At 37.7% G+C, this 20,153-nt stretch overlaps 1 protein-coding gene across 1 annotated transcript; it reads left to right on the forward strand.

Annotated features, from left to right (window-relative positions):
• Nucleotides 1-2,062: 2,062 nt before the first annotated feature.
• Nucleotides 2,063-18,185, forward strand: LOC131973443 (DEP domain-containing protein 7-like). Its single transcript, XM_059335445.1, has 12 exons — nucleotides 2,063-2,253; nucleotides 2,812-2,997; nucleotides 3,774-3,915; nucleotides 3,999-4,094; nucleotides 7,010-7,194; nucleotides 8,869-9,052; nucleotides 11,002-11,147; nucleotides 11,691-11,966; nucleotides 12,726-12,868; nucleotides 13,010-13,135; nucleotides 16,017-16,092; nucleotides 17,658-18,185. Exons 1-12 carry the CDS (start codon nucleotides 2,187-2,189, stop codon nucleotides 17,867-17,869), a joined length of 1,839 nt encoding a protein of 612 aa, XP_059191428.1. The 5' UTR covers nucleotides 2,063-2,186; the 3' UTR covers nucleotides 17,870-18,185.
• The last annotated feature ends 1,968 nt before the right edge of the window (nucleotides 18,186-20,153 follow it).

The raw sequence follows: 20,153 nt of genomic DNA on the forward strand, positions 1-20,153 counted from the left end.
ATGTCTTTGTAAGTCATTTTGTGTCTTTTTGTGTCTTTTTTGGGTAATTTTGTGTCTGTTGTTGTGTCTTTTTTCAGTTATTTTGTGTCTTTTTTGTCATTGGTGTCATTTAAGTGTCTTTTTTGTGTCTGTTTTAGTTATTTTGTGTCTTTTTTTGGTCATTTTGTGTCTTTTTTGTCATTTTTATGTCTTCTGTGGTTTTTTTGTTATTCTGTCTTCTCATTTTGTGTCTTATTTGGTCATTTTGTGTATTTTTTTGTCATTTTTATGTCTTTTGTGGGGGGTTTTTTGTGATTCTGTCTTCTCATTTTGTGTCTTTTTTTGGTCATTTTGTGTCTTTTTCAAGACTTTTTCATTCAAAGATTTTGAATGCTTAAATATCATCTTTGCCATTTTTTCATGTGCTAATGTGCCCCTCTGATTAAACACTGGCCCCTCCTTGGCCCCCACAGTAAAACTGGTCTAGAACCGCCACTGGTGTGAAGATAATCTATTTACAAGAATCCCCCACAAAGTCCCTCTGTTAAAAAAAGACATGAAGAAGAGTTACAATCTGCCAAAGAACACATCAGCTGGCCTGAAGAGAAACGGAGGAACATTTAGTGGACTGATGAGAGTCAAACTGTTCTTTTTGGGTCCGAGGGGCTCAGACAGTTAGTGAGACGACACCAAACTGTGAATTCATCCCCAGAACACAGTGAAGACATGAAGCATCATGAGATGTTCCTCTACTATGGTGCTGGGCCTGTTGATCTCATACCAGGATCATGGATCAGTCTGATCTGTCACAATACTTGAAGAGGTCATGTTGCCTTCTGCTGAAGAGGACATGGCCTTGAAATGGGTGTTTCACCAAGACAATGAGCCCAAACACACAGTAAACCAGCAGAATCTGGTTCAGACCAGCAACATGATGTTATGGAGTGGACCTTCATCCAGTTGAGACATCAAAATGCTGTTTCTGAAGCAAAACCAGGAAATGTAAGTGAATTGATGAAAGTTGTTGGAGGATCTTGGATGGAATAACAGCTGGAAGGAGCCACGAGTTGGTTGATCCATCACACAGATGTGAAGCAGTTATAAAAACTGGTCATACAACTAAATATTAGTTTAGTGATCACAGGATTGATAAATCATAGAAACAAAAAGTTTGTACAAAATAGTTTTGTGTTTGTAAAGTCAACAGCAGACACTGCTATATTTTTGAACACGCCCCTTTCAACTAATTGCCCAATGTGACAGCCTTAAGAGCTGCATATCACCAATGCTGGTCTGGTTGGTTTCTGAGAGTCTACTGCACCTACTGGTACCTTGTTTACCATGTAGCAATAAAAAATATACTAAAAACCTGGATTAATCTGGTTAGTCACATTGGATGTGTCATGAACATTAATGCTCATGATACTTGTCATGTCATGTTTCTGACAGGCTTGTGTCACTCTTATGTAGACTCCTTCAAAATAAAGTGTTACCATATCTTGCTTAAGTCACAAAGGCACAAAGGCACAAAATGACCAAAATAAGACACAAAATGACCAAAAAAGGCACAAATTGACCACAAAATAATAAAAAAAGACACAAAATGACCCAAAAGAGATATAAAATTACCCAAAAAAGACATAAAATGACAAAAAGACACAAAATGACCAAAAAGAGATAAAAAATGACCAAAAAAAAGACAAAAAATGACCAAAATAAGACACAAAATGACCAGAAAAGGCACAAATTGACCACAAAACAATAAAAAGACTCGAAATGACCCAAAAGAGATAAAAATTGCCTAAGTCATTTATTTCTCTTAAGTTACATAATTTACACACAGTGTTATTACTATGCCAATAGCCATCCTTTGTTACATCCTTTTTGACTGAAATGATCAATAAATGTCATATGTTACACTTTTGGTGAAGTTTTTTGTGTTTCCTGCAAAACTTGAAAAAATGAGTTAGGTGATTATTTTAACAGGGTGATGATATGTAGAATACATAGAGTGTATATAAATAAGGTAGAGGTGAGTCCAGTGACTTAGACATCAGCGCCATCTAGCGGTGTAAATGATAACTGCACATATAACTGAAGATCCTCAGCCAGGTGGTTCTGTTTCTCTGCTCCTACTCCTGCTGCTCTCCCTCCTGTTATCAACTCAACCAGAGCTGGTTCTACAGCTGGTCCAGCGGCTGGTGGACATGTCTTCAATAAGAGAAAGAGCTGCAGCTCTACACCTGGCGGAGAAGTTATGTGTCCGTCCTCCAGGTGAGTTAATCACACACACGTCACCGAGGGACTCCTGCAGCTCGGAGGCCTGAGCTACATGTGGCTAATGATTTTTATTTTATCAGAGCCAACTACGAAGTAAAGGCACTAAAAATAAATCCCAAAGTCAATCATCAGTGATTACCAACAGGGCTGCACAATTAAAAGATTTGATTTGGTGCAATAAAAGCACAATATCCAACCATAGGAATACTTCTTAGAGGCAAAATAATTGTTACATATTCTACATGATTTTTTATTTATTTTAAAACGTTGTTTGGTAGATATCCTCACAAAATCAGCACACCATTATTATGTAATATCAAATTTTCAAGGAACATGAGAATAATGATTGAAAAATAATCATTCCCACAATCAAAAATCTTACCAAAATGAGTTTTTGTTTTTCAAAGTGTGCAGCTCTAATTAACATCAACCCAGTTTACAGCTGCTGACTTTAACTGATATTCCTCTCCTAGCCTTTCTTCTCCATGCTGTGTCTCCTGTTTCCCTGCCCTGGTCATCAGTAGAACATATTTCTCTCTGCCTGTGTTTCAGCTCATGGAGGTTCCAGTAAACCGGTCCAGTCCTCGTCGGTGTGGAGCGGCCTCATCTCCCACCTCCGGTCCTCTGTGACGGTGAAGCGACGGCGAGTCGGCTTCAGGTCTCACAGCGACTGTTTCCTGGGCTCCGAGGCCGTCGACGTGCTGGCAGCACACATCAGCTGCCACAAAGACTTTCAGGGTCTGTGTGTGTGTGTGTGTGTGTGTGTGTGTGTGTGTGTGTGTGTGGGTTTTATATATTGTAGCAGTCTATATTCCCACATTTTCCATCAAATATGTTGATGGCATTTCCATTTGGGCTTCTCTTTGTATGTGTAAACCCGTCTCTGCCAAGGTTATAATAGTTTTGGGTTTTTCATTAGTTTTAGTTTTAATTTCGTTGTGAATTTTTGTTTTCAAATTCAGTTAGTTTTAGTTAGTTTTTAGAGTGAGTTTTCTAGTTTTAGTTTAGTTTTTATTTTTTGAAAATGCTTAGTTTTAGTTTAGTTTTTATTAGTTTTAGTGTTAGTTTTAGTTTTTTTGTAATGGGGTATTTGTTGGGTGCCAGATTCAAAGAGGTCATAATAAATGTTTCCTTTATTTCCTTTGGTTTATCATCTCAGCCTCAATAAGGTTATTAACTGTTTTGTATTTTGGTTCTAGTGTAAACATCCCAGTCTCAGTAAACATATTCACCATGTGTTGCATGTTCAAATAGAAACACTGAATTATGAATGAAAAAAGTTGACAAAAACGAAAACTAAGGACATTTTCACTATAATTTTAGTTAGTTTTAGTTAGTTTTGTAACCACAAAATACAGTTTCAGTTAGTTATCGTTTTTTTAAAAAACTCTAGTTTTTATTTTTATTTCAGTTAACGAAAATGTTTTTTCAATTCTAGTTTTCGTTATTTCATTAGTTTTCGTTAGTTTTCGTTAACTTTAATAACCTTGGTGCCTTCTTGTTCTAACCTGAAGGAGCCAGTGTGTCCCGGGACAGGCTGGTGTGTGTGTGCCAGGCTCTGTTGGACCGTGGTGTGTTCGAGGCCGTCGGGACCAGAGTATTTGGGAAAGACAAGAAGCAGGATGTGTTCCAGGACAGCAGGAGTGCTCTCTACAGGTGATATGCTCAGACCTCACCAAGGTTTTATCACCGTCTCTTCACTAAGGCTGTGAATATGACAACATGGTGTTTTTATCCAGGTTTGAAGGAGTGTGTTGTCCTTCAGTGGAGGAGCTGGAGACAGGAGAGCTGGAGCAGGGGATCCAGAGACTGTTCTGCAGCGCTCCTTCAGACAGGTACAACATCATTCTCTTATCATAATCTGCATTTAATACACTTTCCACTTTATTAGTCACACAGCTATGGTAAAAACATCATTAAGACCCTCAGGTGTTCCTCCTGGCCTCCTCTAGGGCCTCACATCTCACAGCATCACATTATAAACTACTGCTAGTTGTTCTAAAGCAGGGTGGGCAGGTTGTTTTCCCAAGGGGCCACATGAGATACTGTGAAGGTTGCGGAGGGCCAGACTAATACTCTGAACTAAATTCTGCTCAATATTAATTTCATCGCTTTATAAAATGCAGTAAGTTTTCTGGTTTTGAGCTTCTACTGGTGGGAATGCATGTTATGATGAGAGTGGAGTAACTCAAATATAGCAGTAAAAATAGTAAAAACTCCAATCATTATCTCACTTTTCCATTTAATTTAAACACAACATGCATTCAAACCACAAAAACAATATAAAGCATGTATGTTATGCAGTAAACCTGCAATATATTAACTTTATGCAAAAAGCAATAAGTGTTTTTCACAAGGTAACAAGATAAATCCACTCCACTATTTTTGGTGGAATCCATTTCTGTGCAGGGTAGTATGCATGCAAGCACATACGTAAAAATCCTTCAAAATAAGAGCACTGCGGTTGTATTGATTTCTAATTTCTGGGCCGGAGAAGGACAGCCAGAGGGCCAGATCTTAATGCCCAGGTCTGTTCTAGAGTGTATACTGAAAAATCTGGATCAAAACTCTTCCACCTCGTGTCACCCTTTGGTACAGAGAGATCTTTAATATCCTCCCTCATGCTGTAAAGGATGAGGACGACTTGTTTAAATACTTTGGACACCCTTCATAGATTAATCTGCTGTTGATGGGCAGACTGTTTTCTGAACAGAACTCATGATTACATACTAAGGACTGGGGATAAACAAACTCTTTTTATTTTTTACATCTTAATTTATTATTCATCATTATGTCATTATTATTGTCGTGGTGATTATGACTATTTTCACCTTTTTTTGTCTAACTTTGTATAGCATGTTGGGGCGAGGGCTTCTGTGTCTGTGTTCTGTATTGTTAATGTGTTCAAAAAAACCAAAAACAAACATTATATACAATGCAGCACAACAACACCACTAACTACAGCGTCCCAAATGACCTTATTATGGAGTTAAAAGCCATATAGTGTCAGCAGAGACTGAATCTACTGCAGGATGACTGACAGCGCTGCATCAATGTCCTTGTGTGCTCAGTGAACCGTAGTGTTGAGATAAAAGTGATAAAGCATAGTATAAAATATAGTATAAAGCATAGTATTTTGTGATATTTTGTATCGATACACAGACACCAAGTACTGATCCTTTAATATTTACATTTTAATACTCCACTTTAATTCAAATTAATGTTTTTATTGGTAGAATAATAAAAGCAATTTATTTTTTCCGTCCACTAGATGGTGCTGATTTGAGCGGTTTTATTGTATTTAATTTCAGTTTTACATTAATTTACTTTCAAATTCCCAAGTTGCTTTCATGGCTGCATCACTTTTTTTTCACAAGTTGCATTGTTCAATTACCTGTCCAGTATTCCACGTACATTTGCATTTAATAAAGTTGGACTATGTAGACTAATACAGACTTGAAAAAAATGGAAAAACAGTTAATTTTGTAGGAGCATGGAAACATTGTTGTTCAGGCTACTGCAATCAAAAATGATTGAAGAGAGATGAACAGAATGAAAACTTAATTTTGTTTGATAAAACAATCATTTTCCTTGGACATAATATGCCTTAAAAAAAGGAAACAAATCTAAATATATTGCAAATGATGTTATAATATTTAACAAAGTGTAAAATGGCAAAAAAAAATCTTATTGTGAGATTTTGGTATTTTGGCTGTTTGTTGATTCCCTCCACTTGTAAAGTGCGTATATCTGTAGGATGATTCATTTATTCACATATGATTAACAACCTACTCTCTAACATCTGTTAACACACTTTGATGTGTAAAATCTGCAGAAGATAAAAATGACCAAATAGGAATGTTTTGATTTTCAAGTGAATTAAAAACCTGAAAAACCAAAGTACTTCCTTTAAACTGATGCAAGAACCCTGTAAAGCAGGGGTCTCAAACTCAAATTACCAGGGGCCGCTGGAGGCAGTATCAAAATGACCAAAAAAAGACACAAAATTACAAAAAAGACACAAAATGACTGAAAAAACACAAAATGACTTTAAAAAAAAGACATAAAATGACCCACAAAGACACAAAATGACCACAAAAAGACACAAAATTCCAGAAAGACACAAAATGACTGATAAAGACACAAAATGACCAAAAAAAGACAAAACATGACCAAAAAAGACACAAAAGTACAGAAAAAGACACAAAATGACTGAAAAAACACAAAATTACTCAAAAAGACACAAAATGACAAAAAAGGCACAAAATGACCAAAAAAAACACAAAAAATGACCAGAAAAGACACAAAATTACAGAAAAAGACACAGAATTACTGAAAAAACTCTAAAGTACTTTAAAAAAAAGACACAAATTGACCAAAAAAGACAAAATTATTAAAAAAAGACACTAAATTATTTTAAAGAAGACACAAAATTACCAAAAAGACACAGAATGGGACCTTCCAAACACAACACGGTAAAGTGCCATTCATATAAAACTCACATTAAACTTTCATATCAAGGTGGGGGCCACAAAATATCGTCACGAGGGCCGCAATTGGCCCGCGTGCCGCGAGTTTGAGACCCCTGCTGTAAAGAGTACTGCTCATTGGTTTGGAGCCACACTAGTCTAATGCAAGCAGAGATATTAAAAAAGTTTATGTCATCATATCACAAACCCTGTACAAGAATCCACTGAATGCTCTTCATTAAGTCACCTGCATGAGCTGTCATGTCTTTTTTTAATCCCAGGCAGGAGGAGCAGACCTGTCCCTCTGGATCACATGACCAGACGTCCAGCCCAGTCAGATTAACCCCTACTTCTATAAAAGAGGACCAGCTAGCCAGTCCTGCTAGCGTCAGCCTGTCCCTGCAGCCTCTGGGGGACAGTGTGAGTCCCAGCAGAGTCCAGACTGACTCTCTTCTACCAGCAGCAGGTAAGACTGATGTCAGCATGTGTGGATTTCATCCTGCTGGGACACTTTTCTCTCTGTAAATGCATTAGTTAATTATCTATTTCTCTCCTAATGTTACATACTGAATGACCACAGAGCTGAGAGACTCTCAGCAGAGACACCCTGAGTAGGACACCAGAGCATTAGAGAGAAAGGAAAAAATAAATAAAAAAACTCTTTTAAATAGACCTTTTTCACGCCAGACATTACTTACATTAATGGTTGCATTGCATTGTGGGTGGTCCAGGTATTGTGCATGCTGAGTCACTGGAATAATTAATAGGACTGTTAATGGAACAGAATAGGGATGGGAATGATTAAATAACAATTATAAAACACAGAGAAATACACAAGTATTAATAGGAGCAAAACTAACTTGCTGTATTAAACCTTGCTAACATGAATTACTAAGTTTAATTTTATCCAAAAGTTATTTAAACACAAAACACATTTCAATATGCAGGATTACTGTAAAAACTGACCTCAAGCCTCTTCAGGGGCTAAAACATAAAACACTGAACTCCTTCACTTCAACTTTTCAGTATAATCTCACGTTAGTTAGTTTTACAATCGAAAAGTCTCTTTGTCCTTTCAAAGTAAAAGCTTCCGCTATCAAAACAGACTTTTGCATAGAACTATATATATATATCTTTTATTTTGCCCATGTATGCATATTTTCATACATAATGGATTATGTATAAAAACATAGCAATTGATTGATTAATGAATTGTTAACGTTATAGATCAGGGATGGGCAGCTTAAATGCTGCAGGGGGCCTCAGTTTATCATGTTCACCACCACAGGGCCACATATAGGAGCGTCACTTCACCAGATATGATGAAACTGACATTTTAAATATGTTTACAGTGCAGTAACTTAACATATTTCATGCTCTAATGCATGTTTAACAGTATAAATAGGAATACAAAAGGTTTGAAGCAAATAAAAAATAACCACTTACTGTGATTTTTTTTTAGTGCAAGAACAGCAGACCAACATTAATTACTAGAAGTAATTTTGTGCATTTTTACACTGCACTTTTAAGATTTCATGCTCAATGCATGTAGTTGTACTGAGGGCCACTTCAGGTGCGGGCCGTATGTGGCCCCCGGGCCTCCAGTTGCCCATCCCTGGTCTAGATGCTTGAGTTGGCAGGTTTCTTCCAAACGCCCATCCCAAACCAAACCATTGTTCATGTTATCATTCTGACCTGTGAGAAAAGCTCTACTGTGTTTCCTCCATAGTTGTATTTCTATTATATATATATATATATATATATATGTATATATATATATATATATATATATATATATATATACATATATATATATATATTTTTATAGTTTTATGAGGCAGGTCCATGTCGTTATGCTCATGATTTAGTTTGGCTCATAAATGCCAGTTCCCTTTAAATCGATCCCTCTTGATTGACAGTCACCATGATGCCTACAAATAGTTTTTGACAGCAAATTACTGCCACATGTCAGATTTAATTTCTGCTTCAGATAATTATTAATATAGTATATATTCTAATTATTGCCATCTGTTCCCACACATTACTCACATTACTCTTTTCCTCATTCATGTTGAAGCTGTTCAGTAGTACTGGTCTGTTCTCACCTTTAACTGGGACTCGTCCTGTTCATCTTGCCCAGTGGTGGAGGAGGTGTGGCAGGAGCAGACTCTCCTCAGGCTGCTGAACCTGGTGGAGCTCCCCGTGCTGGAAGGAGTCCTCCAGTGCAGTCAGACCCCCCCTCCTCCATCAGACAGGAACCCAGACCTGGTCTACAGCAGCAGCCTCCTGGACCGCCACATCCTCAAGGCCTTCAACGACTCCCAGTACGTTGGGCTTTAAAATCATAATAAACACCGTTTTAGTGATCAAAGATGCAATACTAAAACAGCTTATGACAGATATGACTGCATATGAATATGTAAACTTTCCATACATCACTGATATCCAAAGAGTTCACTGATATTATCCAGACCATTGAAGTGTTCCTGTGTGATCAGCTCTTTAAAGGGGACATATTGAGCTCAGGGTTCCTACTCATTCAGGTTCATAGGTTTTTTCTACAATATGTTTACATGCTTAGATGTTCAAAAAACACATATAACACACATTTTTCTCATACTGTCCATACGCAACTATTTTTTTCAGCAGCAGGGTCATCTGTCCCCTGGATGGTGTGCGTGTTAATATCAATCAGCAATTTAGAAAGTATGAAAAATGACTCAACTGCAAAAAAAGCTGTAGAACCAGTGTTTCCCACAGGATGTTCTGAGACTGTGGGGACCTGAACAGAGTAGTGGGGTCCGGGGCCATGCTCCCCTGGAGAATGTTTTTGTGCTAAAAGTGCTAAAATTTTGATCGTCTTTTTGTAAATTTTGTGGTGGATTCTGCTAACACATCCATGTTCTCTTATTTTGAAAGCTACATGTGTTTGCTTTTTTATTTTGAAGGTGGGTCTAGCACGTTCTTACCGGAACACTTAATAAATACATGCACCGGGAAAACAAGTGTAGGCTGACTGACTGCAGTCGCAGTATGCTTCGTTTCTCTTCCAGTAATGTTAGCTAGCCATTCGTCTAACCTCACTCAGAAACTGAAGTACTGCTAACAGAGTGCTAACAACTGTAGTACTGCTAACAGAGTGCTAACAACTGTAGTACTGCTAACAGAGTGCTAACAACTGTAGTACTGCTAACAGCTGTAGTACTGCTAACAACTGTAGTACTGCTAACAGCTGTAGTACTGCTAACAGAGTGCTAACAGCTGTAGTACTGCTAACAGAGTGCTAACAGCTGTAGTACTGCTAACAGCTGTAGTACTGCTAACAGACTGCTAACAGCTGTAGTACTGCTAACAGCTGTAGTACTGCTAACAGAGTGCTAACAGCTGTAGTACTGCTAACAGAGTGCTAACAGCTGTAGTACTGCTAACAGCTGTAGTACTGCTAACAACTGTAGTACTGCTAACAGCTGTAATACTGCTAACAGAGTGCTAACAGCTGTAGTACTGCTAACAGCTGTAGTACTGCTAACAGAGTGCTAACAGCTGTAGTACTGCTAACAGCTGTAGTACTGCTAACAGAGTGCTAACAGCTGTAGTACTGCTAACAGCTGTAGTACTGCTAACAGAGTGCTAACAGCTGTAGTACTGCTAACAGAGTGCTAACAGCTGTAGTACTGCTAACAGCTGTAGTACTGCTAACAGAGTGCTAACAGCTGTAGTACTGCTAACAGCTGTAGTACTGCTAACAGAGTGCTAACAGCTGTAGTACTGCTAACAGAGTGCTAACAGCTGTAGTACTGCTAACAGAGTGCTAACAGAGTGCTGGCGCTGTGGCGGTTGTTATGACAACAAGTGTTTGACAGCAGTGTTACATTCAGTCATCACTGTGGTGAGACAGCAGGAGACTGATCAGCATCACCTCTTGCTGAGGTCACTGCTACAGAATTTTAAAAAATAAAACAATTCCCTTTTCTGAAGTAGCGGCGGGCACAATGTAGCAGCAGCAGGCCGCCGCTACTAAAGTAATATATGGGAAACCCTGATCTGAATATATCTGTATTCCCACTGTAACAGCACTGTGTCTGCACCATCATTGCAGCCAGGGAATGACTGTAACAGCACTGTGTCTATTCTTCCTGCTTGTGTATGAAGTCGCAGCCTTAATGAATTCCTGACAGCTTGTTTATGGATCCGGGCTGATCCATTCCTCCACAGATTGAGTGTTTTTGATGCTTTTACCAAACCTGTGGTGTCTTTACTTCCTGTCCCTCAGGGAGGATGCGTGGCTCTGTGCAGGTCTGGACTGTCTGGACTTCCTCCCCGACCAGCCGGTGGTGGAGCTCAGCAGGGAGCTGCTGCCCTGTTTCCCTCAGAACCAGGACCATCAGGTGGCAGCTGGTAGCAGCTCACAGCCTGCAGGTACAGAACCAGAACATGAGCTGGACCAGGATCTGGTATCTAGTCCCACTAGCTGACTTCTTTTAGTGTCTTGACTTCTAAAAATACAACATGTGTGTTTTATACTGTCTGCTCATGTCAGCTCCATAGTGTTATGGTTTAATATTAAGCCAGGTATGTTTTGCAGGGACGACAATACAAGTGAATATGGTAAAAAATAAATGTATCCAATCCAATGTATTTGTTTAAGTTTTCTAAAACTGAACATTTAAATTAATTTGAGTAAAATGTCTCATTTAAATGTAAATTAGGAATGCTCCTTTTTGTGCATTAAGGAGAAAATCTACTACACCAAGAGAGACGAGGTGGAGTAGATAAACACCTAAATGATTATTTTAGAGGTTTTTTGTTCCACCAGTCTGAAAGAAATTAGTGATGGAAGTAAAAGAAGCCAACATTTCTAAATGACCAGTGCATTGAACAACAACATTGTGCCAGTGGTGACTAGCGACTACCACAACAATATAACAATATACATTTCAATCTGTGTGCTTCTGTCTCCAGTACCGTCTGTGAGCTGTGTGTCTTCTGCAGCCAACACCAGAGAGGAGCAGTCTCTTCTGTCCCAGTCTGGTCTGTCCCAGTCTGGTGTGTCCCAGTCTGGTGTGTCCCATTCTGGTCTGTCCCAGTCTGGTCTGTCCCAGTCTGGTGTGTCCCAGTCTGGCCTGTCCCAGTCCCAGCTGCTGCTGTATGGGACTCTGGTGAAGCATTACGGGGACCGAGCTCCTCTGCTGCCCCACCACATGGCTGACATCTACTCCGTCATCACCGACCTGCTGGGTAACACCTACAGGAAGAATTCATCTCTGGTCCATTATTGGTCCTTTAAAATGTGCTCCATCACGTGGAATTTTGAATCAATCTGCATTCTTTAATTTTAATTTAATCTATGCCTATGTATCAGTCCTCATAAATGGATAAAGCTTCAGTTTGCAAACTGAAAGTTGCAATAACAATTATAAAACACACAGAAATACAAGAGGATTAATTTGAGCAGAACTAGCTCACTGTATCAAACCTTGCTAGCATGAATTACTAGCTTTAATTTTATCCAAACTTATTTAAACACAAAACACATTTAAATATGCAGGATTACTGTGAAACCTGACCTCATGGCTCTTAGAGGGGCTAGAAGATAAAATGTTGAACTCCTTGATGTTATCTGTACACTTTAATCTCACTTGAGTTAGTTTGATGATTGACAGGATGTCTCTTTCCGTCCTTTCAAAATAAAAGCGTATGTTATCAAAACAGGCTTTTGCATACTACTGTGTATATATATCTGTATTTTATCATTTAATGCAGTTTTTCTACATACTGGAGTATGTAGAAAAAGAAGATCTTTTTAAAGAAGAGTTGGCAGGTTTGTTCCAAACACCTATCCCAGAAACTGTTGTTGATTAGTCACTGATTAAGATCCACACTGTCCTCAAATAAGAAACCAGGGCCATAACTGAGTCTGTTCTCTCACCAGTCTCCCAAGTCCACTTAAACTTCAGTAATCCCTGTTACTTCCTGTTCTGTGTCTTGCCCTCCCAGTGAATGCTAAGCTGGCCGCGGCTCTTGAAGCTCTGCAGCTGAGTCTGAAGCTGCTTCCTGCCGTCTGCAGGGACGAGCTGCGCAGGCTGCTGACCTTCATGTCTCTGGCTGCAGACCCTCAGGGGGTCCGACTGGACCAGGAGGTGAGAGCTGCTGACTCTCTGGGTCTGAAGCTGGATAATGCTTTTATAAAATGTCCATTCAGAAGTCGTCCCCGAGGCATTCTGTCTCTAGGTGAAGAAGTTCTCTAATGTGTGATTAAAGCTGTGGTGCTGGATGTGCAGGTGTCCAACAGACTGGCGGTGAAGAGGTCCTTCTCCAGGGCCATCCTCCACACCAGGGTCCTGCAGAAAGACAGAGAGGACCTGATGGTGGTCTTCATGCTCAGCAACATAAAGGACATTTTTAAGGTAAGGGAATGTCTCAATACATGATTCTCCTGCTCTCCTTGGTCTTACCTGGACTCACCTGTAAGACCTGGGCTGAGTGGGAGATCCACTACAGCAGTAGTTCTCAACCTTTTTGAGTCCTGACCCCCAATTTAACATGCATGTTGTCCGTGACCCCCGCTCACTGAACACAATCTCACACACACACTTCAGATCACCCTAAAAACAAACAAAATGACCAAAAAAAAGGAAACAAAATGACCAAAAAAAGACACAAATTGACCACAAAATGATCAAAAAAGACACAAAATGACTAAAAAAGACACAAAATGATCAAAAAAGACACAAAATGACTAAAAAAGACACAAAATGACCAGAAAAGACACACAATTACCAAAAAAGACAGAAAATGACAAAAAAAAGACAGAAAATGACCAAAAAAAGACACAAATTGACCACAAAATTATCAAAAAAAGACCCAAAATGACTAAAAAACGACACAAAATGACCAAAAAAAGACATTAAGTGACCAAAAAGACTAAAACACATTAACACATGAACACTTTAACACAGTGGAGACAGAGCTGACCAATTGGGGTCCTGACCCCAAGGTTGAGAATAGCTGTACTACAGAGTGCCCTAAACATCTCTACGATGCAAAAAACACAACAGTGTCCATGGCACGACTTTCTGCTAACATCTCACAATGCGTCTCATTTAGATACAGAACATGACAGTTGTTGCAGGGATCCAACCCAATCCCCCTTTATTTATTTATTTGTTTCGCACATTTAAACAACACAAACGTCTCCAAAGTGCTGTTAATAAAATCAACAATAAAACAAACAATTCCATATACCAATCAGCAATAAATAATAAGTGTATCAATCTAAAAATGATGCCATAAATAAAATAATACGATCAAACAGATAAACATAGTAAAATAAAATAAAAGACGTAGTTAAAAGTAGTAAAAGAAATAAAAGAAATAAAAGACACAGAGGACCACAAAACTCACGCAGTGTTGAAAAGCCAAGGAATAAAAATGGGTGTTGGAATGGGATGGAAGAAACCTGCTGATTGGAGCATCGATAACGTTAATGATTGATTAACCACAGAATATCCTCTGTTTATCTGCACATAAAGGTTTCTTCTGCACACCAGCAGCAGTGTTGGAGGCTGACACAAAGTTCACACTAATTGTAATCCTATTAACCCATTGAAGCCTGGAAAGCGTTTACGTCATTTTGTAGTATTTGTATAAGCTCTCAAATACTTTTTGAATTTCATTTCTATCTGCTACAGAGGCTGAAAAATCTATTATTTAGTAGAAGAGTTGACACTTTTTTTTTCCAGAATTTTTCCAGAATTTCCAGAAAATTAGAAGCTTATTTTAAAATCGCCCAGCAGTTTTTCAGGCCTCAATGGGTTAAAACTATGGCTCCACTCAGAACTCCCTCAGGACTCTTTATTGACTGCGTCCACTCCTCAGGTGAGCCCAGAGAGTCTGGCCTCCACATGACTGGGAGCAGTTTGGCTCCTGCAGCTGGCAGGACGCGTTGACTGCAGCCACAGTTCACCAGAATAGAGTTTTGTGCTCTCAGAGCAGCAGCTAATCATCAAACAAACAGGACTGATAACATGTTGAGTAATACGCCACGCAGGAAGTGTTATCACACCCTGCTTTATGCATTGTTTGGTTGTTTTTTCAGTTTTCAGAAGTTTTCAGGTTTAAATCTCCTCGATCGATTCGATCATATTGTTTATCCTGCAGTATTATTATTATTATTATTTCCACCCATCAGCTGTTCTATCCTAAAAAAGAATATGCATATGAATGTAAATTCACACACACATATATGCATGCAGCTATGGATATACAGACAGACAGACAGACAGACAGACAGACAGACTTTATTTATCCCAAGCTGGGAAATTACAGTGTAGCAGCAGCATTACACACAGAGACAATAACAACACAATTAAATAAAAAGAACAACCTAGGCATACTTCAAGCAATAAAATATAAAAATACAATAAAATACAATAAAAAATAAAGTGTCTAAAGAAGGAGTATGTATTAAGGAGTAGAATAGAATTCCAGTGCAGAATAAATATGAATATACAGTATAAAAATGTTGGTGCTATGAAACAAATAAGGTGCAATGAACAGTGTGCATAAAAAACACACAAAGTGCATAACGACAGTATGTAATGGATATACAGTCATGGAAAAAATATTAGACCACCCTTGTTTTCTTCAATTCCTTGTTCATTTTAATGGCTGGTACAACTAAAGGTACATTTGTTTGGACAAATATAATGATAACAACAAAACTAGCTGATAAGAGTTTAATTTAAGAAGTGATATCTAGACATTTAACATGGTTTTATTGATACTAACCAAAATCATTATCAAGAAAACCATGTGAAATGTCTAGATATCAGCTCTTAAATGAACTTTAACCTTTTTATGAGACTTGACCGTGAACAGAAGACACCATACAGTCTGAATAATACTCTCCCCTCACTCCAGATAGAATAAACACCAAAACTTGATTATATTTAGACTAATAAAACCAGATTTATTATTAGAAACACGAAGCCAAGGTTTGCTTTCCTGGTTTGAGGCTGGCTTTGACTATTAGTCTGACCTCTGACCTTCAGTGGTGCTGTAACTCATTCTTGTGTAAGCAAATTGCTTAAATTGAGTTGCAAATTATATTTTGAAAATGCTGTCTCCAACATGTGTGTAAGGGTTTCAGTGAAAAGAAAAAGTGGAAACCTGAATTGAAAAGACTGCCTATTTTTCAAGGATAATTTAACACTTTCTGCCATTAAAAATATGCCACAAAGACTTGTTTTCTCTCGTTCTCTCTTATATTTTCTCTGTCTGCTCCAGATACCAGGAGCTCTGCACAAAGCAGTGAGTGAGCGTCTGGCGGGCCTGGAGCAGGGGACGCAGCCTGGTGTCTCGGGTAAATAAATATGTTACAGTTTGATAACGGAGAGAGGGAAACATTATTCCACATAGATGGAACAGAAATCTGACCATTTCACTGGGTTGTATCTGTTAACATACAGCTGCAGATTTTATTTCAAGGCAAATCTGGTTTCCATTAAAACACAAAAACAAGCTCTTATTCACATAACCATGACACTTTTTATGACTTGGAACAGTTCAAATTGAAACTAAAAATTCCCATCTGGCCTTGAGGTTTTGGCTCCTCTGAACCATCAGGGATGAAATAAATCATTGTGACCTTGTTTGTCCTCATCACATCAGAAATGTGTATTTTCTGAATGCTTGGTGATAATCTGATAATGCATAAATTCCATGGTTTTCAGCTGATAACGGTACTAAAGCAGTTTCATTTTCAAAACATGTCTTAATTGTCTGTTTTGTATTAGTCTCCAGTTGTTGGATCCTTAAAAGGCTCTGCAGTAGGATGCAAGCTGTCACTAAATTACTATTAATCTACCACAAACATTATTAAAAATAATAGACGATGGGATATTAACTTGCACAGAAGATGAACAAGAACTGAATGCTACTGTGGCTCCAATCTGCTTGATTTCTATATCTGTTGCCCCTAGCTGACTCTACTAACTAGAGGTGGGAGGAAAACTTGATAAAGCATCATATCACGGCAATATATCGATTCATGGCCGCCATGTATCGATATTTAGCGTCAGTATTTTCGCAGTTTTTAGTTTTTTTTAGAGGCTGTAGCGGACTCACTTCTTGGAATATACTGGAGATATTATATATATATATACTGGTATCATATGAAACTATAAGATCTGAGGAATCTATAGGCACCATGTGTGATACAGTCATTACTAAAAATCTATATAGCATACTATCGCCATATTTTGCATGGCAATATTATATGTATTCATGGCCACCAGGTATCAGTATGTAGCGTTCCAACGGCCAGCGGGCCGGCATTATTGGTTCGGTTTTCACTTTTAGGAATATTCTGGAGATGCTGGTATCAAATGAAACTATAAGATCAAAGGAATCTATCGGCACCATGTGATCAGGATATCTTGTCGGGAAAATGTCAAAATGATGCTGCACAGTTAGGCTTTTTTATATTTGATTCAAAAAAAATTCAGAGCAGTTGAGCTTAAAGTTTTTGAAAGTTTGATAAAATGCTGCAGTTGTTGTCGTCCAACATGTTTAATATCAGTTCAGTTTGACTGAATACTTTGTTGGTCAGTCTGTGGGTTTGACTCTCATTGTGGAGAAATAAAAAGACTGAAGTGAGATGATTTGACTGAGAATTTTCTCTTATTTGACAAAACAATTTTTGATTTAATTTAATTTTGTGGACACAAAATGCAGTTAAATAGATGAATTGCAATATATTGTATCAATGCAATACTCACCATATTGCAAAATGCTTAAAATCACAATAATGTATGTATTATGTATTATTACAGTATGGGGAATCAAGTATGGGGATAAATGTCATGGTGGCCTCTGCTGATTGACACCTCCACTACTAACTAGCTAACTAACAGTTTCTGTCTCCAGGCGTCTGGTTCTGTCAGCAGGTCTCCACCAGGACCTACAGCGACTCCACCAGGAGGACCACCAGCCAGGAGCTGCTGTCCCTGCTCAGCAGCATCCACCTGGACCCCAGGACCTCCAGCAGGGACAGGAAGCGCCTCCTGGGCCGGTTCTACCAGGCCCACCCTCACATATTCAACCAGTACTTTGGAGAATCTGCTGTCAACCTGCTGTAGTTTAGTAAAGACAGAGAGAGTTTATCTCTTCACTTTCTGTCTTTACATTTCATCTGTCAGACACTAACTGACTGACTGAGACTTGTTTGTGACTGACAGTAAATAAACTTGTATGAGTGAATGGGCTTTATTATTGAACAAAATAAATAAACTGTTGAGATACGCCTTGTTTTTCTTTAATATACTTTTAGAAGATAAATAGTCCTCTAAAGATAAAACATTTGTCTTCTCTTATGGATGTGAGGGTTAACACAAAGAGCTTTTGTTTGTGAATCAAACAGAAAAGGCCACAATAAAAAGGTGTCTTGTATGAGTATTAATGTTTTCACAGTTTGTGGATATGTGAATATGCATTATGTGTTTTGATGTACCAATCCCCCTTTTTTGTGTATATTAAAGCAGCTAAAAGGAACTTTAATTGTGTGTTTAGTTTCAGAAGCAAGTGTTTCTAGGAGCCTCTCATGTTACTGCAGCAGGCTGTGACAGTAACATGAGAGGTGACCACGGTTATAATAGTTTGGATTTTTCATTAGTTTTAGTTTTAATTTCATTGTCAATTTTTGTTTTCAAATTCAGTTAGCTTTAATTAGTTTTTAGAGTGTGTTTGCTAGTTTTAGTTATTATTAAATGCTTAGTTTTAGTTTAGTTTTTATTAGTTTTGGTGTGAGTGTTTTTTTGTAATGGGGTATTTGTTAGGTGCCAGAACAATAAATGTTTCCTTTATTTCCTTTGTCTGATCCATCTCAGCCCCAATAAGTTTATTAAGTCATAAAACCAGATAGATGAAATAGATTTCATATCAACCGAAAAGGTTTACGGATGAAAAAGTTGACAAAGAGGAAAACTAAGGACATTTTACTATAATTTTACTTTATTTTGTGGTTACAAAACTAAAACAGTTTCATTTAGTTTATTCCACTAAATATCTATGCGGTGAAAAGTGAGACATCATTTGGGTATTTCTGTGTGCATAAGTGTTTTGTTTGTTTGTTTGTTTGGTGTTTTTTTTTGGGGGGGGGGGGTAATAAGGTGCTTACTTTATGCTATTCTGGGGTTTCTGAAAATAAGCTTTTAAATTGTAGCAGAGTGTGTTCACATTTCTTATTTGACACAAACTCTAAAGTCTCTATATAAAAGTTCAATTCTGTTGTAAAAACACTAAAGTTAGGGAGGGATTTGGAAAACTTCATCTTGTGGATGTGAAACTTCCCCATCAGAAGCATCAGATCTGTTATAAAGCAGACTGTTTGTTATTAGATTAGAATTTCCAGATAATATCTTTAGGTTAAAAAATGATGGGCTGTCCAGTCTTATCAAGTATGAATTCTTCCATATCCCCCAAAATATAGATGACATATAATATAATATATAATATGACAATGGGCAAACAAAAATAAATGTAAAGTTGTCTCTGGCTCATCTCCACAAAAAGTACATCAGCAAACCTAGAAATTGATTTATTACATGGGTAAATATGCAAAATGTTAAAATGAACCTAAAATGAACTGTGATCTTATTTGAAGGGACCCAACCGGCTCTATGCCAGTTTATTCTGTTTACTGTGAACTTTCCTCTGGGGGAAATCTGATTTAGTCTCTAGTTTTTTTCTGATATCCTTGTTTGTGCATTTTTTAATCCATCATATCAGTCCCACACATTTTAGAGAAGGTATTTGAACAGTAACATTTTGATAATTTAAGTGACATTTTAATAACTCAATCATACCAGTGGGGACTGTTGTTTTTTAATGAACTTTATTGAAAAAGGTTGTACATGTGTGTGTGTGTGTGTGTGTGTGTGTGTGTGTGTCAACAGAAATAAATAAATCACAGTAAATTAAGGTTATTATTAGTAATGCCAGTAAACTTAGAAAAGTAGGGAGGATCGTAAATAAATTATTTTTAAAAAATGACAGGAAGCAACAACAAAAAGACAAACAGAAAAAAGGGAACAAAATGTAAACACGTTATTCTTCTTTGAAAAATATTAAATAATTTGCATTTGTGTATGTGAAATGTGTCATACAAAATGAATAGGTTTGTAATAAAGGTGATGTCATTGACAAAATACATTATCACACTTCTGCAGTCAATTAAGATGTTTATCTTGTTTTTACACACTTTATTGTTCAAGTTGAATCCAGAAACTGATAGATTGGGTTCAGTGGTAGAATAAATGAGTTAAGGTTTACATATAGTGCAAAAACTGCTTTTTGTTTGTTTTCAATATTTCAAAATTTAGAGAAATATACATTTGTTGGAAATACAGTGTGTAAGATTTTGAC

Source organism: Centropristis striata, chromosome 6 (assembly GCF_030273125.1).
Source record: "Centropristis striata isolate RG_2023a ecotype Rhode Island chromosome 6, C.striata_1.0, whole genome shotgun sequence".
NCBI lineage: Eukaryota > Metazoa > Chordata > Actinopteri > Perciformes > Serranidae > Centropristis > Centropristis striata.

Excerpts from the sequence above, each read along its gene's own strand:
- LOC131973443 (XM_059335445.1), top strand. The coding sequence starts at position 2,187 with ATGTCTTCAATAAGAGAAAGAGCTGCAGCTCTACACCTGGCGGAGAAG. Across the intron at positions 7,195-8,868 it reads CTCTCTTCTACCAGCAGCAG|TGGTGGAGGAGGTGTGGCAG; the intron begins GTAAGACTGATG and ends CATCTTGCCCAG. Across the intron at positions 16,093-17,657 it reads GACGCAGCCTGGTGTCTCGG|GCGTCTGGTTCTGTCAGCAG; the intron begins GTAAATAAATAT and ends TTCTGTCTCCAG.